We start from the raw sequence: 24,976 nt of genomic DNA on the forward strand, positions 1-24,976 counted from the left end.
TTGTTGACAAGAAGAGTGAACATATGAAGATTTAGATGTTCCGACAGATTCGGGTATGTTTTGCATACAAACTAGAGCAAGATACAAAATTGCCATCCTACTATATTGCTCTCTTTTTCAGGTATGGAAGGGAAGAGATGCTAGCTCTGTATGAAAGAACTACAGATGCGCCTGAACAGTTAAAGTACTTTGATCAGTTGTACCAACAAAGGCGAAAGCCACCTGTCGCATTAAATAACACCTTTCAAGAAGAAATGGTAAAATTTGCATATAATTTTTTTCAATCCATATTTTTAAAAAAAAGTAGGCTCAAGTAGTTCATTTTTGAAAAGAAATCTGATTCTACTTGTGTCCTGCAGGCTTACTAGAAATAGTTTGATAAAACTTACTATATAAAGCATAGCATATAGCATCAAAAAATGGGATGGGATTAAATTTTAAAATGAATTCATACAATTACAAAATTATCCATCTGTACCTGACATAACGCGCTAAAACTTATAGAGACCATTCAATTTTTTTATTTAGCAACGGGAGAATACCCGCGGAGCTAAACCTGCTGCTTCAGGGCGTAATTTGAACCGTACCTCTCCCAATGAGAATCGGCGTACTCGCACACCGTTTCCTCGGAATGCTTCATCTGGAAAGTAAGGAAAATAATACATTTGATATTCAATTTAACATATTCTAATGCATAAAAAAACAATTGACGATTTTTTTTATAAATTAAATGCAAAATAAATAGCGACAGTGTCTTTTGTCCAAAATTTCATCAAAACTTACATGGGCAAACTCATTACCCACCTGTATGATTGATATATGACACAGAACATAAGTCCAGTGATATGTCAATTGTTAAACTGCATCAGGTGGGTAAAAATGCACTTTTATTGAAACACGATCTGATTGTTTCTTTTTTTATCTAATAACAGTTGGATAAAAATTACATTTGAATAAAACAAAATTCCTAGATTATATAACTAGATTTAAAATGTAAATGATTAGTTTAATTATATTAATAACTTTTTCAAATCAACTGAATGAACTTAATATATTTTTAGAATTTAATAGGCAATATTATATTTAAACACGTTTTTAAATATACAGGCAGGTATTGTAAATTGTTTGTTTGATTATAATTCAATAATATGTATGTGTGTTGTGTGTATTAAAATTGTGGTGGTTGTTTTGACTCACTCATCTTAGTGTCATATAAGCATGCTTTAATAGGCTTTTTAATATAATTAATAAATGGTGATGGTGCACTTTTTCAATACTAATATTAAACGGTTGCATTTTTATGTTCATATGTGAAAATGAATAAATATATGTGATTGTGTAAATATTTTTACATAATATTTATCTGCAATACCAAACGCTATATGCCTTTCGCTGCGCTTACTTGGTCACATGTGCCAATTGGTCTGCTGGATTGGATATCATAACAAATAAAAATATACTTATCAAGTGATTTTTGAGTTAAGAATCCGAAAAGCGGTTCAAGTTCGAACTTGGACTATCAATAAAATGCGTAAAATGGTTATTGGTTTATGCTGGGAAACACGTGCTATTTTTTGTTGTTCACTTATGGTTAAGGCGCAATAATAATATTGAGGTGATTTCATTTATATTTATATAGCAATATAACAATAAGTAATCATTACAAATGTAATTAGTGGTTGTTTACATCATTTATTTAAAAAGTATATATATTTTATTTACAGAGGTGTAATATGGAATACGGCCCAAAAAAAAACAGGGCCCCCAACTTATCACCCTACCTTTGAAGCTAATACTGCTTTGTCTTGGGGGGGAAATAATGGTAACACACCACAACCTCCACCACCAAGATCTCACGTTGAGCAACATGAAAGGTCTGGGAGTAAGGTATACCGAAGGTACGTCTTCTTAGCTAATATTTAGCTGACGTTCGCGAATTGACTCCTCTGTTGCCAACCTGAGATTCCGTTTTTCGTATTTTTACGTATAAAAGAATCACTTGTTATATTGTCATTTAAATAAGATTTTCATTTTACTAACAAGTAATGTGTTCTTATAAATATCTAAATTTATTTATGAATAAACATTTTGTTGTAGACGAGTCAATAATAATACTAATTGGAGACAGCATTCACGGGAGGAAGATGAATGGAGGTCAAGGAATCGTCCTAATGCCGGTAAATAAGATGAATGAAATTAAAAAATAGTATAAACTTGGCATCTTGGCATGTTAGCAAACGTGCGAGAACCAGTTTTGCTTGTTGTTAAAGTTTGTGTATTGCTACCAGGTTCAATTGACCTTTCCAGTAAATTTTTACTTCGTCGTAAATCGAAAGATCATGTTCATTTCCATAAAGTATGTTTTGTTTATTTCTTTCACGTTTTAACAAAGTTATTGCAAATTATAAAGTCGTAACGCTACACTAAATTGCACGTCGCAGACGACAATGCGACGTTACTGAAATAGAGAGCTAACTAAAAGTAGACAGTACACATTATTTATTAAACAGTGATATTTGTTAATGTTACAAAAATACACAATATAAATACAATGTAATATTTTTTTTTCGAATAATTTCATAATTATGTATAAAAATAATTTTAGTAACAAGTAGGTAAGGGTCTGGGAACAGATTATCATTTATTTTCGTTACTTATTATTTATTCGTATAGATTTATTAATAAAACTACTTAACATCAGAAGGAGTTTATTACAACATCGATAAATGAAGTAAAAGTAATTCAGCGACACGTCCAGACGTATGAAACTTTACAAGTCTTTGATATATCACCCGGTCTATTGTTATATATTGAATGTCTTCACTCTCGGAGTATACAGCGTGCGTCACACGAAATAACGAAGACGCCTATTGAGAGAGCCGTCATTCTTACTTATAAAATCGTTATAACTCATTAGAAAAGTCTTGAAGATTTTTTCAATGACATTCGAATTATTTACGACATTGAGCGCCACGCGTATTGCTAAGACTGGTATTGAAGGGCCGGTGTGTCCGATCGCAGTACAAAATAGTTTACATTTTTAACGTTATACCTATAGGCTTATTTTCAACACGTTACGCGCCAAGTCTGTTTTGTTTTTCTTACCGCTTAGTCCACTCAGATAAAATGGATTCGTGGCCGTTGTTCTTTTTACGACAAATCAGTTCATTACAGTTCAAATGTCACTGAGCGTCAAACATGCTAAACGGAAAGTCTAGTGTCAGCCACCGATGGCTGAGGTGGCGCTCAGCGTGTTAATAAAGCTTTTGATATACGTAACAAAATCGATGATTATTTTTTTGTTGGAAAGGTCAATTGTTCATCGTAACCCTACTGTAGCATCCAACGCTATATAGCAGATCTAGTATCGTGTTGCAACAACAATAGATAAATTCGTTTTCAGAACGTGATTGGGGAGAAAGACCTCAAGGGAAACAGTCCACATGGAACTCGAACCGCAGTGGTTGGGTGGGGGAGGCCAGCAATGAAGAAAGCCTCCCGGAGTGGTTAGTTTATAGCCTATAAGAGAGTAATTGATATCAGCAATGTTTCACTTTTTTTTGCGTTACATAATATTTTAGTGTTTTTATAAAAGATTATCTAATTTGGTGGACTATTCACATTTTGGTGAGATAATTTAACATACTTAATCAAAATTCCGCTAAAATGTATTTATTTAGTTGCATGTCAAACAAATACATAATGTACATTGTGTGTGCTTAATGTATGAAATTCAACATAAGAATTCTTATAGGGCCGTCGAAAATGCGGTGGGAAGAACTGGGACTTTCGATTCCACTGGAGCTTTTCATGGGTACAGTAACGACGACACAAACATACCCAAGACTTCCGAGTCATCATCGTCATTTCGTAAGTGGTTTATGTTTTTTAAGCAAACTGTATTTCATGAATTCCATATTTATGAGCAACTACGTGCCGCGCGTGTCTTCGCCGTCTCGAAATTAAAAAAAAAGAAAACTAGTAGCCTAAGTGTTCTTTCAGACTATGCTCTAAATCTATGCGAAATTTCAACGATATGAGTTCAGCCGTTCTGGAGATTCCTTCAAACAAACATCCATCCATCCAATCATTGATCTAAACTATTATAATATTTGTAAGATTTATTCTAGCTGTTTTATAATACATCTTAATTTCAGAACTGGTACGTTCTTTAACTCATGGAAGTTTAGTGCACAACACAAAAATTCCTGCAAATGCAAATGGTATGGAAGAGTGGTGGACTTCTGATAAGGCTAAAAAACTATCACCTAACAAGCTTGAACCTAATGACGCGAAGTTCAAACAGGTATGGTTCATACATATAAAACAAGTCAATTTATTTTAGGGAAGAGAGTAAAATACTTTTGGTTTTTCAGGCTTCTAATATGCCAAGTGACGATAATATTCCTACTAAAATAAGTAAAGAGGAGAACATACAGGAAGAAAACGACATCAAGGCAGAAGAAACCAATGCAAATGAGACCTTGGAGGCACCGCCATCTTCTCCAAAGACTGAAGAAACTGACAATATCTCAGATGACACAAAAGAAGCCAGTCTGAAATCAAAATTTGTTGAGAGTAAAACTTTTGATGCTTTGATGCGTTCGGATATTAACTTGGAGAAAGTGACTGATGAAAAGGGAAACCTACAATCTGTTCTGATTACTACTAACAATACACTGCGTCAGAAACATCAGAATATTGTTGCTACAAATGATAATGCTCAACGGCAGCCCCGAATGCCCATCTTGCAACACATTCACTCTTTGGCAAATGAAGAGTAAGTGTATTTGGTATAAAAATTTTTTTTCAGTGTGGATTCTTTAAAATATCTTATCATAAAATTTTCTGTTTTAGTGATGATAGTTCGGCATCTAAAAATCTTGCGGAAGAAATGGTTAACCTAACTGTGGATGATTCAAATGCATCAACATCGAAAACTGCATCAACAAACGCAAATGCTTCTGGCAACCAAACAGATCTGCAAGTGCCCACGCAAATGCCAAGTAGCAGCATACCATTACCTTCACCTAGACAGTCCATGGGTGGCATGCAAGCTGGGGGCATGCCAGCTGGCGGCATGCAAGCTGGCGGTACGCCAGCTGGCGGTATGCAAGCTGGAGGCATGCAAGTTGGTATCTTGCAAGCTGGTGGTTTAAAAATCATGCAAGCCGGGGGAATACAAGTTGGCAAAATGCAAGCTGGCGGAATGCAAGGCGGCGGAATGCAAGGCGGCGGAATGCACGGCGGCGGAATGCAAGGCGGCGGAATGCACGGCGGCGGGATGCACGGCGGCGGAATGCACGGCGGGGGGATGCATGTTGGCAACATGCAAGGCGGCGGAATGCATGGCGGCCACATGCAAGGCGGCGGGATGCACGGTGGCGGAATGCAAGCCGGCGGTATGCAAAGCGGCGGCATGCAAGCTGGCAATATGCAAGCCGGCGGTATGCAACTTCATTCAGGCGTTGGAGGGCGTGGAGGGTATGAATCATTGGGGATGCAACATAATACAATGCAGCCAGGCGGAATACACTTTGCTGGCATCCATCCAGGGATGCAAACTGCTCAAGCCATACAACAGACATTACTGCAGCAGGCCGGATTACAATCTGCTGCTATGCAAGGCGGGATGCATCCCGGGGAACTGCAATCTGGAAGAGACGGATCTGGAATGCAAGGAGCATTACAGGCAATGCAAGTAGCCAGAATGGGTTCTGGCTTGCAAAATGTCGGAGTACCAAACCAAGCTTTGAATACTGCAATGGGTCTCCCCACATCTGGAAATGGACAAGTCATTCCCATGCCGGGAGTTTCCAGACCAATGATGCAAAATCCAGGTGTTATGGGCTTGGGTGCAGCAGATATGCAGGCTAATGCTTCTATGATGTCCGCTTACCACCAACAAACTGGTCTTTCAATGATGAGTGGCTCAAATATTCACAACTCTTCGCTGTTCATGGTACAGCCTAATAATTCAGTAAGTTAGATTCTATATGATTTTTCTATAAGAATAGTTAATTAAATGGCACATCGTAAATCTTTGACACAAAAATACATGAACAAAACATATTGTTATCACAGATTGTTCATATTGTATATACCTCTGTGGTGTGACATAACTTCCTTAAACCTATTTAAATATATTGAGATATACAGTTTTGTGTATAAACTAGCTATAGGCCGCAACTCCGTTCGTGCGGAATTAAAATAAGTAGCCTATGTTTTCTAGACTATGTACTACATCTATGCCAAATTTTAGCGAGATTCATTCAGTCGTTCTGGAGATACCTTCTAACAAAGTTGTTGTAAAAAATGATATCTAAACTATGAATTATAATTTTTTGTGTTGATATGAAATGTATTCAATTGAAACCGTTGTAATATTATGGTTATTTTGTTTATCGTAGATGCAAGCGGCGAATGATTTCAATAGAGCGCGCGCTGAGATGTATCAAGCTGGGCAGCAGCAAGCAGCATATGGCTCTATGTACAACATGATGCCACCTGGAGGCCAATCTCCTCAAAATAACTTGAACGTTATGGACCAGTGGTACTATGAAGACCCTCAGGTATTTAATATCTGTAATTTGTTTTTACAACAGATAATTCCCTTTCTTCTACTGCTGAACAAGAGACAGAGAAGAAGACAGAATACAGAAGTCAGTTTCTGTAATTTTAAAGGTTCTTCTCTAATCACAAATATGCTTCAAAAAAATTAAATTAATTACAATGTAATTGCCATATTAAACATTATCTTATATGTGTTAAAGAGTATTTAAGTAAAATTTGCTTCAAATATGTGATCTATGGAAAGCTTGGCTTTTGCTTTCTTAAATTTATATACACGTGATATACAGCATTATATCAGAAGTTCTCTTTTCTCATATAAATATTATATAAATATTTTTTCAAAGCAACTCAGACTATTTAATGAAATTAATAATAATATACAAGGTCTTAAAAAAAAAGAAAAATTCCTTTTTAATTTGAACCCAAGACTTATAGTGTTTCTGTCTGTGAATAAGGTGGATACTCATATAACTCACTCCATGTAAATTGTTTTATTTTTGTTATCGCAAAACAAGGCCGGAAGAGAGGCGGTAAGATAATCTCAACAGTATTGTATTGTGTCGTTAACTATGCCTCATAAGTTATTAGTTTTGATACATTGGAAGTATAAGGCACTAAAAATTAAATTATATGTAAAAATTGTCGCATGTGAACCACCTTTATTTTATAGTATATAGAATATTTTAACCGAAACAATTTTATTATAAATATATTATGTATTATTATATATATTCTTTATATAAAGTATTTAGTAAACAAGTAATCGCTTTATAAATACCATTAGGAAAAAATAATAATATTATCCTAAAAGTATTTGAACAGATATTTTATTTCAAAGATTGAATCGATACAATTTAACAGGTCTTTATTCAGGTTTTTTGTTTAGGAAATTTGGCCAAAATACAAATTCCTACTACATTTTTAATCTGTTTATATTAAATTAATAAGAAAGTATACAAAAAATGACGTAATCTATCTAAATTCACAGTTAGTTTTATTTCATTAAAAACATGAAGACCTGAAAGTAAAGAAAGTAAAATAGACCTGTTAAATTATATTGGATTTTTAAAGATAATATAAAGGTAATGTTTTCAATTGTTACAGTACAATGTGCATGGTCCATTCTCTTCAAAGGATATGTACAACTGGTATAAAGCAGGTTTTTTCAATTCCAACTTGATGATTCGTCGTGCCTGCGACGTAAACATGCGCCGTCTTGGCTCATATGGCCCTATGGCCTTTGGTGCGCCTATTGTAAGTTCCTTTTTTATATTATGCGAAATATTACACACAGCGACAACAAACATCATACTCAAACACTTATAAATACATTTTTATCATTGTTTTTCGTAGGCAATGATGGACTTTTTTTTTAAATATTTTCTGCAGTGAAATTCCACAGTTTTAACCTTGGAGGTTTTCTTGTACCAGAGTACCATACCAGTTTTAATATATCAAAGTACTATACCAAATATGGGTTTGTTTACTTAAACTGACATATAAGATTAAAGTTTTTTATTTAGTTATGTGTAAAACGATAAAATATATACAATACTTGTATACAGGACTTGCTGCCGCCATACCCGCCACCAACTTTTGATCGTCGTACCCAGGGACCTCATGATTTACTCAATCCCAAGGGACTCGGATTAGAGGTAAATTAATTTATCTATTTTCTTGTGTTGTTTATTACTGTTATATGTAACATATGTTTTCTCTGCGGCTGTTGAAAAATATATCTCTGTTTCAAGGAGAATTTGATGGATTACTATATTTATGATTTTGTGCAGGTTTTGACAGTGGAATGTTGTGGTAACAAAAATTGGTCCAGCATATATCTATCGATTTTAGGTCATTAAAACATTAAAAATAATATTAATGTTAGAAAATGGCTATAGTTTGTTTTTATTTATTTATAAAAATGTATCATTGTGTTAGCCAAGTATAAATTAAAAGTTTTCGAAGAATTACAAACACTAAATTATTTCTAAATATAAGTTGTAAAATATGTAAACTATTAACAGGAAACTTTGTGGCGTCAGAGCGCTCAGTCTCCTGACATGCTGTGGATGACTCAATCTGTTGATCCTACTAACGAGGCTGGGGTTAATAACCTCCCAATGCATTTCTGGGATACGGAGGTAAGTGATAAAGCACTTCGTTATAATATAGCTCTGTTTGTATTAAATCATTTTTGTAAAACTATAAACGAAGCTCACATGTATTTTGAATATATAACTAGCATGTTTCGAGATAGTGATAGCTGTTTGTTTTATCCATCGAGCATTTTAGATTCCAGTTGCACAAATCTTAGCCCAATTCCTCACCCTAATCGGCGCTGGATCTCAAAACCAGGCTATCACTATTTTGATGCTTCTAACGTCAATTCCGCTTGAAAATTTCTAACGTAATAATATTCGTAAACAAAACATCTATGAATGCAACTTTTGAGCCGACCTCAAATTATGCACGGTCATGCATTGGGTTATGCAACTTATGGGAAAGCTGGGTATTTTATCACCTTTGTGTTAAAAATTTGTTTCAATATATAGACAATAAAAAGGATTCCAATTAATAAAAAAAAACTATATTTAAATTGATCCTTACGAGATATGATTAAACATTTTTTTAAATATTTGTGTTCGAATCTGCATAACGCTTTGCATAACTTAAAGCGATGGAATTCGCTTTAACGTCAATCACCTGTTTGAAATGGTGTGAACTTCATTTACTAATTAAATTTGCCTTTCCACAAAATGAAGGAATCATGAACGACATTTGTGTTTAATGAAACCAATGCTTTCAAATCTATTAGATTTGAAATTATTCAGCGCCATTTGGAACATTTCCTAATTACAATTGGTTGATTAAGCTTCTTACGCGTTAATATAAGTTTTGTGTATTTTATAGATTTTAGAATTAGTCATGAACTTTCTAAGTTATATTACATTAACAATCGTTTTTTAATGTTGTGTTTTATCTACACATTGATCTCTCTGAAATGATTATCTTTTAATAAATTTGTAATATAACTATATATTTAAATATAGCAATGTATGTGTATAATTAATTAATATGTACGATTTAGATGTAAATACATGCAGCCTTAAGATTTTAGTTGCAAGATTCAATTTGCCGGAATAAGAAAATAATTATTAGTATTCATATGATATCCTAGATGTCAGTTTGCAGTTTAATCTCCCAATACTAATGTTAGTTTCGATTAAGTTTAAACAACGATACTCTTATAATATTTACAATTTGATTTACTGTGCTATATGTATATATATTATATATCTTATTTAGTTTCATGATTCCTTAAACAGCTTCCATACATTATTGCATATTTCACAAATATATTATGTAATATTACAATAGAACCACTTTGCTACTAAACTATAAAAATGATTCTCCTTTAAGCCAAAACCTCCATTTTTTTTTAAACAATCCCAGCCGAATACCAAGTAATTCTGTACATAATTACCTATATTAATTTAAAAACAGTAAATTGGATCTCTGTATCTCCGACATTGTTTTAATACTTTATAATATAATTTATATGTTGATCATTGTGAAACGAATTATAGCCTGACCAGGATAATCGAAAACCTGTTATGAAGGCCACAATTCCGTTTGATCCCTTTTTAAATTAACATTAATTTAAATAAAATTCGCTAATTTTCTTACTCTCTCATAAATGCTTAAATATGTTTCATCTCCGTTATTTGTTTTTATTATATTTTAACACATTTAATTATTACGAACTAATAAATTACACCCAATTATAATAATTGGCAATGCCATGCAGCGAATTTTTTAAATTACATTATTGTGACCTTAACAAGTAGTTAGTATGGTGTGGTGGTTAGTGGTTATTGTGGTTAAGTCGAAGTTTTGCGCAACATAGCGAGGTTTTCTATTTTCCTGGTCAGACTACTTCAATATATTGAAGAAAAGGTTTTTTTTTTAATTTTACTATTGTTTCGATTTTTCATTTGTAGTGTATAATATTACGAAATTGTAAATGAATTACGTCTGTTAATAAAATCCTAACCACTACAAGTCGAATACAAACAAAAATTCTATAACTAGATTTTTGCAATTTCACTCTAGTTCGACTTGAAGAGGTTCATGTGATATGTATTTACTGTAACACAGTATTTATATTTGGTTAGGATATTAAGGTGATGGTCGGGTATTAGTCTTTTTCAAATATCTTGGATGCTCAAGGTCATCGGCGCGTAATGCCCTCCCCCTGCATCCCGTTACGCTCCGCTATACATAAAATTGAGTGGCGCAGCGATTCGCGCGAATTTTAGTGCCGCCAAGATATTTGAAATGACTTATAACGGTGTTGGTTTATCATTCATGAAGTTGAAGATTTGTCGTCATTTTTTAAATGTTTGTATTGTACCGAGGAAGTGGTCATTTTGCGTTAATCCAAAGAAGAGAAGCGAGAAGAGAAGCCTTTATTTTATGTGTATAGTCCTCGTCACTTGTAGCTGTAAATTATTAAACAAATTTAAGCTTTTGTGATGCTATCAACGTTTCGCTTATTGTTAAATGTAAAATGGCAGCAGCTCTTTTTGCAAAAATATTAATTATAAAAATTAATATCTAGCTGTTGTGTTGTCTGTATAATAATTTTAAGGCAATTCTTTTTGAAAAAAAGTCACCGGAATAAGAATACGTGAGTGTGGACGTTTTAGTTTATTTTATAATGACTCAAGAAAGTTTACAAGAAATCGGTCAGTACAAGTTATTTGTTTTTTTAATTTAGGGCTACCTAGCGTATGTGACGGGTGCTATAGTACCACGGTTTCATCTAACGATCATTTTGTCATCATCATCGATACGAATTATTCCAAGATATTATAAGTGTACTAAAGTGAATGCAAGTAGACAGTTAAAATTTATGTTTTACGTTGCAAGCGCGATTAGTATCACATGTAAATTATGTTTGCCTTTCGTAGTTAAAATTATTCTGTTGCATCACTACAATAGTTTATTATTTAACAATATAAATCTGGTGTAAATTTCACATTTCTTGTTTTACCTTTAAATTCTTTACCACTTTAATTCTGACTCAAAAACATTTGGATCCGAACATATATTCCATTAAATATAAATCAGTTCAAAATGCTCATAACAAATAGTACATTATAATCGATTGGTTCTTCCATCACATAGGAACGATAGGCAGATGCAAACGACTAAACAATTTTCAATACATTTCAATTTGCGTTTTTCATTTTGATTTAAACGTTAAATATAAGAGTACAAAATCGTTATAAATTTTTCTAGCATTTATTTTTTTAATCTCATTAAATATTTTTAAGTTACGTTAAAGTTTTTCGAAGTTAATTCTAGAATCTACTTAATATTGATATTGTCTTTCATGATTCCTAAAAGAATAGATTTCTTTTTATGTCGTATATCAAAATTATGTGTTAGTTATCATATATTAGGTTAACGATCCATATAATTTGCAGGGGGATCTGTTTTAAAGAATAGAAAACAATCGAAAGAGCAGCTGATAAAGTAAAACTCATACAAGTAGACAACAGCTGAAGATTTTTTTTTTATTATAATAGTAGTAGTATAGTATATTTTTAAGTACATAGTTGTTTTAGTCGTTTTCTTGTAAAAGACATGTATAACTTTTATATATTAATACCTTCTTAGGTCCTGATCATCGAATACATTCAAATTCTAACATGTATAAAGCTAATATTTATATTACAAAAATTATTACCAAAATGAATCTCTTTAAATTAGCATAGGGTTTTTTTTGTCATGTCGTTATATTTCTTTTTGATTATTTTTCAAAATTTAAACAAACATTAAACAACAAACCTTATGTTTCTAAGCGAAAAAGTACATACCAAAGTTTTATTAATCCAAAAAAAAATACAAATTTCATTTTCATTACATTTGTTGCGACTGATGCATTTTTTTACGAATTTTTGCTGTTAAACAGTTGAATTAGTTACAGGAGGAAATTAATTATATTTGAGCTGATAAGTTACTAAATAAAAGAATCTCGTACATAGGATAAATATGGCTATAGTCTGACAAAAAGAAAATTAAATTGAAAAATAAAAATATGTATTTTTAAAATGAAAAACATATATTTGAATATATGGGTAAAACTCAATGTTAGGTCCTTTTTGTAATTGTAAGACTTATTTTCAGTTATTTGTTGAGGCATGCTATTATTGTTATTGTTTAAAAGCATATTTTTGAAGAAATTATTGTTGTTTCTATTAAAATAAGATAATTCATTAGACAACGGATCGCGAATATGGTTTAAAATCATTTCAATGTGAACCTTTAAAAGTAATATCCGGAATTTGCATAGAATCAGGTTATATATGTTCTCATTGAAATATACATAATATTATATGTTAATTTATTATTTTTAAAATTTAATTTTTATATAAAAAAAACGCCTACTATTATTATTATATTCCTGTGATATAGAAAACAATAGTGATTCTTCAAAGTATTAATGTTAGTTTGCGTAGTTATGTTATTTTTATTAACCTCTGTAACGTTGTCTTAGGATTGGTTTTATGAAATTTTCTATAAAGATCTTCACTACAAATAAATATTTATGACATTTACTGATACTTATTTCCCATAAAGTGTGTTGTAAGTTTTACTTCAGAAAATATAGCTAAAGTGGAAGCGGAGAATTTTGAAATTTTCAGTGTCACATTTTGTAGTATACGAAAATTATGTTTTAAATATTTGAATATTCATTGTGTCGTGTATTGTATATGTAATAAAATTCTTAACAATAAACGAAACTTTCAATTTTTCAACGGAGACATTTAATATTAAATAATTATTATATTTATGAATTATTTTCATTACATTACATTTATTTATGTATTATTATATAAGTATATATATATACACACACACACACATATATTTACAGAAATACACCGAATACTAATCGTAGTATAATTCTGGGAATACAAAACAAGGAACACTTACAATACGTTATTGACTGTTACAGATAATTTTTGAGATATATTATTATTATATAAAAGTGGTAAAGAATTTATGGTACATACAGCTTTTTAATATATAAAACATGCTTTTTTCCGTTTGTATATTGCAATTGTGTCATAATTTCTCATTCATTTTTAGAAAAATCATTTTCATTTTTTATCCTGTTTTGGTAAATTTGCTTATGATTTTACAGTAAAATTTCACTGCCGTAACATTTGTACAAAATCGTATTCTTATTTCCGGTTTATAGTTAAAGTATGAAAGTACAGTAAGTGTTTGGACAGTGTTACCGCAGTGGAAACTTACGCGTAGCAATAATAAAAATGTGAAAATTATACTGGAAATATGTTTATTAAGTTATAGTAATTATTATGGAACCAACACCAATCATAATGAATCTGAAAAATGATTTTATTTGAGGTATTGCTTGTATAATTTTTTCTGCTACTCTTGAATACTATGGATGATGGTAAATTTAATGACGCAACATTTAAAAAATCTGTACTTATAATTCATCTTGTGCTTTGTTTCATGCTAGTAAAACATTCAACATATAAATTTATGTTGGATATAAGGCGAGCGAATTTTATCGTGGATTTCTACTGCTTAAACGATATGAATTATCTCTGTTTTTTTTATAAATATTGTTGCAGCAGTGGGAACCCACGTTTAATGTGAAATCATTTAAATATTGATATTTGATATTCACATATGCCCTAAATATTCAAGGTCAATCTTTTGTGCTACAGAAATTAATATGAAATGGCTCTTGGAAATGGCAATTTACATTAAAAGATTTTTTTTAATTTGTTCTTGTGTTATTGCATGCGCATTTTACGTGAAAATTTATCATTCAAGTTTCATCATATTGCTATAATTTTGTTTAACATATTTGATATATGCCTTTATATCGCAATTTGTACTCGTTCAAAATCATATTATCTTACATTGATAACTCTAACAAAGAAACAATCTATTCCCTACCCTTAATCCCTTGGAGTTTGATTGCAAGAACGTTTTTTATAAAGGTGGTGGTTTTTTTTCGGAAATTGGTATGTATTTGCAATGCAAATGCACTGTTATCCATCAACATCAATAGCTTTTACGTTATCATGCTAATTACTTAAAAAACAGGAAGTAAGTAAAAGAATCGTTTTTAAAAATCTAACGTTATATATTTAGAAATATGTCTAAAAATGTGTCAAATACGCAAACATTTGTTTTATTATACGGCCTTTTAACCGAAGGAGTACATATCGGAAGCGCACGGATGCATTGGCTGGATATGACAATTGTCAAAGTTTAAGCCAATGAACATAGTCTTCCTTTGTATACGTTAATACTGGAGACCTGTAACAATTTATTTAATTGACGGTTTCCACCTTAGATGCAGCTAACGGTTGTAGGATCTATAAATGTAATGACTAACTGTCATTTTACGTTGTTACTACGACTTAGAACTTACTAAGATGTTGTACATTTTTAGATAGACACATGATGGTATAATTATTGTTTAGAAATTGTAGTTTCGTTTTATAATTACTAATGCATGCGTATGTTGTTTCAATGTTGCGTTGCGTAGTCGCATTAGTCTACTGCCAAATCACTCGAATTACATAATTTCATCACGTAGCGTAGAAGAATTTTGTTTGAGCTATCACTGTTCTACGTTGGATTTATCGCGATAAATATATAAAAGATGGAAGTAAGAACAATATCACAAACTGACAAGAAGTAGATAATGCCTACGTGTCAAGCTCATCGTTTGCTGCAAAATGTTGCCAATATGCGCAGTATCACTTCTGCGGTTACTAAAAATAATCACAGACGCGATTCTTCGCGTTTGGTCCTATCATCACTGCATAAATCTTCGCTACAAAAACCCACAAGTTTAAGAAATTGAACAATAGCTAATAACATGGATGAGCAAGACTTAGAAGAAGAATCATAATGGATATGGCAATAAATATGTTTAGATAAAAATAGAAATATTTTCTTGTGAATTGATCGCGTAAAATATTTGCAGCCTTCCACTCTAACTTCTAAATCTCTATTGCCCGAGAAATCTGATAAGAAAATAAAACCTGAAGACCAAATAGCAGCGCAGCCCAGGGCATCACAAAACGTTAACACTTTACAAAAAATGTTATCGGCAAGCAAAGAATGTACGGTTACGAGCGATCCAAAGTCCGTAATTAACCCCAACTTTCTCGAGAGGTTGATTCCAAATTTAGGGGAGATTCAAAAAATATTAAAAGAGAAATGGCTAGTTACTCTAGAACCAACTCAGATTATTAAACTTGAGGACAACGTTGAGGTGACGTTTACCAATTAATATTTTTATTCATAGTTTTTATTTAAAAGTAGCGTCGAATAAAGACTTAGATTATTTAAAAATCAACGTTATTACATTTGTGGCTTCAGCCTTAGATGCATCTAACGGTTACATAGGATATAAACTAAATATTTTAGGTATTACTAAAATAATTTACGGTTTTACGTTGTTTTGAAGGTCGATTAAATTTTGATCTTTACTTAAAATTCTACGTAATAACACCGTTCACATTATTTAAATATAAGAAATTATTTTAATATTCTAATTACACTTGTAGTTGTTTATTTTTTTTGTCGTCTGTGTATTTGTGTATTGCTATTGCTGGTTGCAGTGTCTATATTCCATTTCGTATCATAAGTACACTGCGCTTCACAATTTATTAACTCTAGTACTTAGCTATGTCACGCAACTAATGATTAATATATGTTTGCTATGCTGATGTGATCAATAAATGTTTTTAGATATACGAGTTGCTTCTGTAGCAAGTCTAACTTTGATAGTGCGCTCTAATTTATACACCATATAAAATAGTGTTTCTAGACGGTCATATTATGTCGTAATTCAAATACAAAAATAGCACATTTTATCGGTATTTATTCTTTTTAGGTTACGATTTTTTTTTTCGTTTAAGTGTAGAATTAACGCTTCGGTGGCCGTTACATGTACACAGCTTTTTTGCAAAGGAGAATCAGGAATTAGAATTTATACATATGCACATAAATACATTAACTACATCAAATACAAATACATTAAAAATGATCGATAAAACAATATTTACAGCCCTCCGCCTTAACCTCTAAATCTATATTGCCCGAGAAAATAGACAAGGATGTGAAATCTGAAGATCAAGTGCCGGTACAGTTAATGCCGTTAGGAAACAATCAATCCTCTGTTTCAACAACAAGCAGTGACTCACAGTCAGAAGTTTTCCCTCTCATACATGAGAGGACGACGCCCAACTTGGAGGAAATCCAAAATCTGTTACAAATAAAATGGCTTGTGACTGTGGCGTCTTCCTCCAGTAAAAGTACAGAGGAAAATGAGGAATCAGAGGTGAAATGTTTTTATTTGATTTTTTTAGCCATTTTATTGTTTACTACCTATTTTTATTTTCATAGGTAAGTATAGATAGGTTTATTTTTTATTTAAACGATTTATATATTAGGTAAAGGGTGATCAAGTTTTAAAAGAGGAGGAACCATCCACTGATAGTAGTAACGGCAAGCAAGATCGGCAAAATAATAGCAAACCCGCGGTCGAAACAAAAGTAGTTAAGAGTCCTAAACCAGAGAATGATAAATCGGTAAAAGGCAAAACAACAAAGGGTAAGAATAAAAAGACAAAAGTGGGAAAAAAGGAAGAAGTGGTTGAACCGAAGACCAAAGAAGATATTGTTAAAACGGAGGTATGTGTACTGGGATAGATAGGTTTGATAATGTTATTATTAATTAATATCTTTATATTTTTAATAGTCACAATATTTAGTAATACATAGCTTTTGCATTTTAGGTTAAAAAATCGGATGAAACCACGTCCTCCAAAACCAAGAAAGAAGAGAAACAAAGCAAGAAAGAAGTAGAAAAAGAAGGAAAGGTACTCTTACTGTTTATTTCTTTGTTAATTTGTAAGTGTAGATTTGCTTTGTTGCTGTTGTAAGTGTTGGAATAATTGAGAGTCTTGTATCAGCTTTACGTAGAATCCTTATTAAGAATAGAATAAATTTTAATTAAGTTTTGGGATATCGTCTCCAACTCTGCCAGATTTTATGAGATGTACTAACGTTTTTATGCCTTAGGATGTTAAGGAAGGGACAAAAGAAGAAGTGAAGGGAAACGATAGGGGGGTTTCTAAGGAATCCAAGAAAAAAGAAAACGCAAAAGGTTCTGATGCAGATAGCAATAGGTAAATTAGTATATTTTTTGCTATATTAAAACTTAATTTTTAGACTTGGAAGAGTACACATAACAACAGGGTTTACAACACTCGGGTAAACGCTTTTAGTTGTAATAGCTTAAAGTAATGAAATAAATTAAATTGTAATAATTTAAACAACTTATTTTAATATGGAGTATTACTACAGGAAAGAAGTTGCCGTCGAAGAGAAAAAAGGGAAAAAGATTGTCGAGAAAACGACGAATGACAAAAAACAACAGGTATTTGTAAATCTACAAGGAGTGCTACACCATTAGCCAGTTGATAATTAACATAAAAGAGAGGCTTGGCTACATCTAAAACCACGGTTTTTCAGTTTTTTAAATCGTCTTGACCTTTGCAAACATTTTTGTCTTGTATGCTAAGAGTTTTGTTTGGTACCAAAGCATAAAGGATTTATTTCACCGCGGTGACAGATTATTGATGAGTGCATTACTGATAATTAGATGAATTAACATTAAATAGAAATGCGTTTTGAATAAACTTGGCTAAAGATACTAACAGTTATAGGTTTTAATCAATATTTGGTAGATTAAGGGAAATGAATAGCGAAATTTAATAAAATACTTTGAGCCATCGCATGGCGTTGTATTGCTCTGCTTTGCATGTTATCGCATGGTATCCAATAGTGGCATAGTAGCATTGTATCGCACTGAATGTAAGTATGATAGCTGTTTGTTGCATGTATGTATGTTAGAATGATCAGCACATTCGATTGTTTATTTCTTTAATTTTATGATTTCTTATACGGTAAGATAAATAAATATTGAAATGCATTTTATTCTAAAAATATGATATAACGGTTCGCAAATTGACACACCCTTTGGGTTATCTTTTCGTTCGTAAATGTATGATCGGATTATATTTGGATTATGGAATACTTAAAAACTGTTTGGTATATTATCGTTCTTAATTATTATTACTTGAAGAAAGAAGAATATATATATGTTGTGATTGATATAAATATACACTGTACGTTTGTGTAATTTTGTTAAAATGTATAATATATAGCCTTAAGAAATAATTCTTTTATAAATTGTCTATTTTAGAATTAAGAAGTGTTAAATGGAATATTTGAAATCGTACAGGCTAATTAAATTAATACATGTAATACATCTACATCTAACATATACTTAGTTGTATGGATGTAAAATGTATGATCTATTATAATAGTTTTTTTAAGAATATTGTTTCTTGTTTTGCTGTGTAACTACACGACGTGTCATCCCAATAGAATATGCACTTCATGCAGTCAACGAAAAGTGTCGTACTAATGAAACACCGTTAATATTCTATGTAATATAAGGATATGCGTAAGAAGATATGGATTTGTTTGCATGAAAGATGTATTGATTAAAAGCGAAGTAATGCCTGAAAAGAGAGAAAGTTTGATCTGGTGGTCGTCAACTTTGTGCACCGAATCCACCGAACACACACCAGTGGGTAAAAAACAGGGCGATGATAATAATATTCTATGTAATCTAGTACTTGTGTGTTATAGCCTGAGCAGCTGGCAGTTGAAACTGTACAATTAGCTAGGAAGACCCCGTGGTCGGATGCGTTATCTGCGCAGGCGCAATCTGCTAACAACTACAGCATGAACCTGTCCAATATACAGCGTCTCGAGCGAGAGAAGAAAATAGAAGAAATTAAGATGCAGCAGCGGATGATCCAAATCATCGCGTCACAACAGGCAGAGACCCTCGCTAGGGAAAAGGTAATGTGTTTTTATTTAACTTATTCATGCAATTGTTTAACTAGATTTCATATACTTGGTAGTTAGTTGTAACAATTGTTAAGATAAATATCGGACCATGTGACAACATTTTACGGTCATTTTTTAAAATATATAAGTAGCTGTTAATAATAAATTTTAATATAGATCTTAGGGTATTTTACAATTTTGACCAAAAAGTTCTACATCATAGAAACTAGTTTGAGTCTCATTATGTAATATTCCTTCTTACATGTATGTAAAGGTTGTTAGTAAATGGTATATAAGTAATTTTAATATTGATAGATAATGCAAGCTCGACTCCATTGGGCTAAGACGCGGCCTCCTCCTAATATGATTCCCCTTCTCAGTGAAATACAGGTAAGCTTAAATATAATTTATTTAAAGAAATAATAAAAATAGCCTTTCATACAAATTAACATACAAAGTTTTACAAAATTATCTTTCAGGTAAAATCCTTTTATTCTATTAGGTTACTCATCCTTTAGGACACTATACTGCCCCTTTTTCAGTTTTGACATTTGTTATATATTTTATGTTATACTATTACTACGTCTTATGAAACTCGTAAAAATTATTTAAAATTTATGGTAAATGATTAATATTTGTAAAATGTTAAAATTCGAAGTTACATAAAAGTGTAGCAATTCATTGTCATCTTTGTTATGTTTAAAAGTCGATGCTATGTCGTAGGCTGAGGCTCGCATGCAAGCAGCGGCGGAGTCATCAGCTGCTGCGATGGCCCACGTCTTGGACGATGCTGAAACACTTCTCCCACCCATTCCTAACACCCCATGGGCCTCATCCAGCAAAAGCGATCCTCCTGGTGAGTTTTAAGTGAGGGTGCCACAAGAAAGGGTCGTTTGCCGCCACGGTTAGCGGTCAATTGAATCATCTGACAAAACACGCGATAGTACGAATAAAAATAATGAACTTTTCATTTCAGCTCCTATCGGTTTCTGGGACGCACAACATAAAAACGGAAAGGCCACTGATAAACCACAAGAGTCGCAGAAAGTGGAAGAGGCAAACATACCTATCAAGAACAAAACTGCAATTTCAGTTAACGCACCGAAGGAGGTGTCGCCCGCTGTCCTGGAGTTCGATTCCTGGTGCAAAAATGTCCTCATGGTGTGGGACAAAAACATAGATGGTAAGTAATAAGAAACGTTACAAATTTTTGATTGACTGTTCAAACTTAATCTAGCAAAGGAACACCTTAACTTTCACTCAGATCTATTGAATTATTTATAATACCATGAGGGGTAAGCGTACAAAAACTTGCTTTTTAGTCTACATAACTCATTATTTTCCAGTGACGACCTTTGTCAGCTTCCTTAAAGACATCGAGTCACCATACGATGTTAAAGATTATGTCAAATTCTACTTGGGAGAGACCAAAGATGCCAATGATTTCGCTCGTCTGTTTTTGGAAAAAAGGTCAGTATATAAAAAAAACCCAAAGTATAAAAATGCATATAGACTACCTATATCATCCGATAAACTTATTTCTGCAGGTCTAAATTAATGCGTGTGGGCACGGTGACACCTTCAGATGATCTTTGCTCCCCGGCAGTAGCTATTAACCCTCGCATGTCGCTGAATTTGGGTTACCAAGAAGTAAAGGTATGTACACAATACTCAATAATAAATAATAATATAGTACTAGCTGTCGCCCGCGACTTCGTACGCGCGTAATCAAAAAATACATAATTATTAGCCTATATGTTCTTCCAGACTATGTTCTACATCTATGCCAAGTTTCTGCGAGATCAATATAGCCGTTCATATGATGGTTTTCCCAGCATTTATTCGAATTTTTCCTACATTTTAAACCTTCCCTAGACCTACACTAACATTTCAAGACCAAGATAAGATAAATCTGTTTAGCCGTTCTCGAGTTTTAGCGAGATTAACGAATAGCAATTGACTTTTATATAATAGACTGCGGATGGAAATTATCTTTTCTCTGTTTAGTTTATGAATTGAATTGAAATTAAACAATTTAATTGATTACAGAGCAAGGGTAAAAAGGCGAAGAAGAACAAGATGCTGAAAGTGGATTCGCGTATTCTCGGTTTCTCCGTAACGGCTGCTGAGGACCGGATCAATGTTGGCGATATTGATACTGCCTAAATGATATCAATGGTATCCAATGTGTTCGACATCTCGAGCTTTCAACAGATAATGCTGTAAACACGACGGAATTATGTATTTTTTTTAATATTACTTGTCTAAGATGATTTTGGTATAGAGTGCTGCAATCTCTTTGTTTGAGCTGCGCAGCGCAGCCTCCCTCCGCATTACTTTATATGTTGCTATTAATTCGTCCACCTTTTTAACTCAAAGTTGCATTAGAATTATAATTTTTTTAATTTAGATTTTAACTATATATTTATTTATTCTAGCAATGAATTTATATTGCTTCATTATTGGGATATTATTTTACTTTATGATTGTTTTTATCTAATGATGTGACGGGCATTTTACTAGTGGTGGTGGTAAATAAGATGAATCAGAATAATTCGAGTCATCTGTAAATTTGTAATTATCACTCCATTGTTTTCTAAATATTCACAAACTAGCTGTGCCCGCGACCTCGTTCGTTTCAAATGCTATGATTCGTAGCATTTTAATTATTTATTCTAATTATTTAAGAAACCAAACATATTCTATAAAGAACTTTCATTCCCTAATGGTTATTTTGCACCATTGAGGGTAAAATGTATATAATAATCATTGAATGTCATATATCTATATCAAATTAACAGCGTAAAATATTTCAATCTTCTAATTGTGAAAGTGAAAATACTTTTTCCGTTAAAAAGGCCTAAGTCTATCTGTACCAAATTCCATTTAAATCGTTTCAGTAGTTTTGGTGTGAAAGCGAAATATAGTTACTTTCGCATTTATAATATTAAGTAAAGATAATTAGGATTTGCTTCATGTCTACTTCACACATTCACAGCGTGTTGTAAACTTGGTTACCACAAGTAAAGCGTGCGTCGCTTCGTCAGATAAACATGCTGTATAAACTATTATAGGTGTACCAGTGTCGATTAGAAAAATATAAATTTTAACATAACATAAATTTTTATGGATATTCAAACATTTTATGTGGAAATGTATATATTTGTGGTTAGAGATGGTGGTAGACCTAAACATGATAATAACAAGACATGAATTTGTTGACAAACAATTTAAACGTCAACCTATACTTTTATGTTACAACATAACTAAGATATTATGTAACCTCTTTATGTTTTAAACACTGCATGCGTTAATGTTAAGTGTATTAGGTGTCCATTAAATTTTTATTGAATTTAATTTAATATTAATTGATACTAGTCACCACAAAGATCAATAATAAAACTAAATAGGAAATATTTGAGCCTATGTAAATTCAACAAATAACTGAATCGTTTAACTATGCATTATCCTTTGCAACTGTTTTTAGCTGTAATTCATATAAATGTTCAATGTTAGTGTTAAGTGTTCTAGACAAGACTTGATTCATCTAAATGTGTAGATTTTAGTTTCAATCTTGCATTGCACATACAATAACTAATAATTGTAAACAGTGAAATTATTCGTTCGTTTCTGAGACCAAAATCCATGTATAAAACTTTGATATCTCAGTGTTGTCAAAGATATTGAGAGGCATGACGATATGTTTAATACAAGGAATTTCGTCTCAGAAACTAACCATAAAAGCTGTTACTTTAAACATCGTTATTACATTATTTCATTGTGTTCGTTATTTCATATATAAATTGAGCAATAATAAAGTTCCCGATGAAACCAACTTTAGCTTTATATTTTTAGCTTCCTAGTTGGATTTCACACAAATGTTAGTGAAAAAGGCATTAATAAGTTTTTTATATTAAGTCAAGTGTGTTTATTTTTATCGGTCCTTTTGTAATGGTGATCGATTTATGAAATGTATTTTTATTTTAACGGGTGCCACAAGTATGTTCGCCTTTTTGGCTAATTTATTTCTAAATTAGATTACGATGTCCAGGAATTTGAACTTAAGTTTTGTTAATATTTGTATTAATTTATATAATTGTATCAAGTGTATCATAGTGTTGTTGTGTGCACTGTAAGTAATATAATAAACAAGACACTTCTAGTATCTTTTGATGTTAGAGTATTATTAATATATGAAAAGATTTGTTTTAGAATCGTTATTATTAATGGTTTAATGGCCTGTGTTGTAATTTTGTAAAACACACGCTCTATAAAAATAACTAAGTGTATGAAATGAAATGTCATTCTTTACATATTTTTTTTAGTGTAGTAATTGTTAAAAGTAATACAGATTTAATGTCATTTGAGTTTTTTTTTTTAATCTAATTTTTTTTAAGGTTGCAATTGTTTTTCACATTTATCGGTCGACTTGGCCCATAGTCCTGTCCCCTTTATAATGCGATACGCTTATCTGAGACCACAGACACAAATCGCCGCCATCTTGTGCAAGCGAGTGATGTATATTTTCTCTCGTAGCGCGTTTGTTGTTGTGCTTCTTTTGCCTCACAACTTGACCTTGAATTACTAACCGCTATTAATGGACAGGCTATAAGCCGCATTATTTTGTGTCTATTTCATTTTGGCGCTGATAGTTACGGTTGGTAGCGGTGGTAAGTATACTAACATGGTACACAGGTACGTGCAAGTCCGAATAAAAAAAGCTTGCATTTCAATGACCTATCAATCTATACCGATCAGTGTCTACATAAAGAAATAAAACACAAAACTAAAAACTGTGTTTTCGACAAAAATGGATTGTAGTTTATTTTTATTTATAACTGTAATGAATTCCAAAATGTTATAAATATATATAGTACTCATTTGTTCGATTAATTTTATGACAAGGTTGATACTTGATAGTTCAAGGTTCGTCGTGAGCGACGGTCGACACTATGACAACCGTCAATTGAGTACAACATACAAAATTAATTCGATACTTCATAGGCTTCAGTTGTCAAATTAATCTATCTTAGACACGCCGAGAAAGACTTCAGGTTCAGAGGTCTGGTCTGTTCTTGTCACTGTGGGGGGTCGACATTTTTATTTTTTTAGGCCCAATAATTTTACTGAATTTTGGTGTCAATTATACATACATCTCTTGCAACCTTAAAGTTTTTTAACTGTCAGAATAACATTTACTGTCACATGAAATATTAGAGCCGTACGAGTAGTTAACTTTGTATTTTTCATGATATGTAACATTTCTTAAATCTGTGAATTAACTACTTGTAAATATTTCACTTAAATAAATAGTTGGTTACTGGATATATACTGTTTCTTTTCGTTATGATCCTTTTCAATCCACTTCTGAATAAATAATGGCATTATCATAGAAGCATACTTTTTTT

At 32.1% G+C, this 24,976-nt stretch overlaps 1 protein-coding gene across 3 annotated transcripts in view; it reads left to right on the forward strand.

Moving 5' to 3' along the window:
• Gyf (GIGYF family protein Gyf) overlaps window positions 1-23,930 on the forward strand; it is a 31,288-nt gene extending 7,358 nt beyond the window's left edge. Inside the window, exons 3-27 of one of the 3 annotated variants that reach the window (XM_013323721.1) lie at window positions 122-257; window positions 529-647; window positions 1,725-1,898; window positions 2,098-2,177; window positions 3,404-3,506; window positions 3,755-3,870; window positions 4,158-4,306; window positions 4,377-4,780; window positions 4,858-5,980; window positions 6,411-6,572; window positions 7,678-7,827; window positions 8,139-8,228; window positions 8,598-8,714; window positions 16,712-16,984; window positions 17,097-17,336; window positions 17,441-17,524; window positions 17,727-17,833; window positions 18,012-18,084; window positions 19,365-19,580; window positions 19,884-19,958; window positions 20,292-20,424; window positions 20,545-20,751; window positions 20,915-21,038; window positions 21,116-21,224; window positions 21,618-23,930. In XM_013323721.1, the coding sequence (XP_013179175.1) occupies window positions 122-257; window positions 529-647; window positions 1,725-1,898; window positions 2,098-2,177; window positions 3,404-3,506; window positions 3,755-3,870; window positions 4,158-4,306; window positions 4,377-4,780; window positions 4,858-5,980; window positions 6,411-6,572; window positions 7,678-7,827; window positions 8,139-8,228; window positions 8,598-8,714; window positions 16,712-16,984; window positions 17,097-17,336; window positions 17,441-17,524; window positions 17,727-17,833; window positions 18,012-18,084; window positions 19,365-19,580; window positions 19,884-19,958; window positions 20,292-20,424; window positions 20,545-20,751; window positions 20,915-21,038; window positions 21,116-21,224; window positions 21,618-21,734 (4,681 nt within the window). In that variant the 3' untranslated portion in view covers window positions 21,735-23,930. The remainder of the gene's footprint in view (window positions 1-121; window positions 258-528; window positions 648-1,724; window positions 1,899-2,097; window positions 2,178-3,403; window positions 3,507-3,754; window positions 3,871-4,157; window positions 4,307-4,376; window positions 4,781-4,857; window positions 5,981-6,410; window positions 6,573-7,677; window positions 7,828-8,138; window positions 8,229-8,597; window positions 8,715-16,711; window positions 16,985-17,096; window positions 17,337-17,440; window positions 17,525-17,726; window positions 17,834-18,011; window positions 18,085-19,364; window positions 19,581-19,883; window positions 19,959-20,291; window positions 20,425-20,544; window positions 20,752-20,914; window positions 21,039-21,115; window positions 21,225-21,617) is intronic. The other 2 variants (XM_013323722.1, XM_013323723.1) reach the window with 2 other exon arrangements.
• The last annotated feature ends 1,046 nt before the right edge of the window (window positions 23,931-24,976 follow it).

Source organism: Papilio xuthus, unplaced genomic scaffold, assembly GCF_000836235.2.
Source record: "Papilio xuthus unplaced genomic scaffold, Pxut_1.1 DF825017.1, whole genome shotgun sequence".
NCBI classification, from domain to species: domain Eukaryota; kingdom Metazoa; phylum Arthropoda; class Insecta; order Lepidoptera; family Papilionidae; genus Papilio; species Papilio xuthus.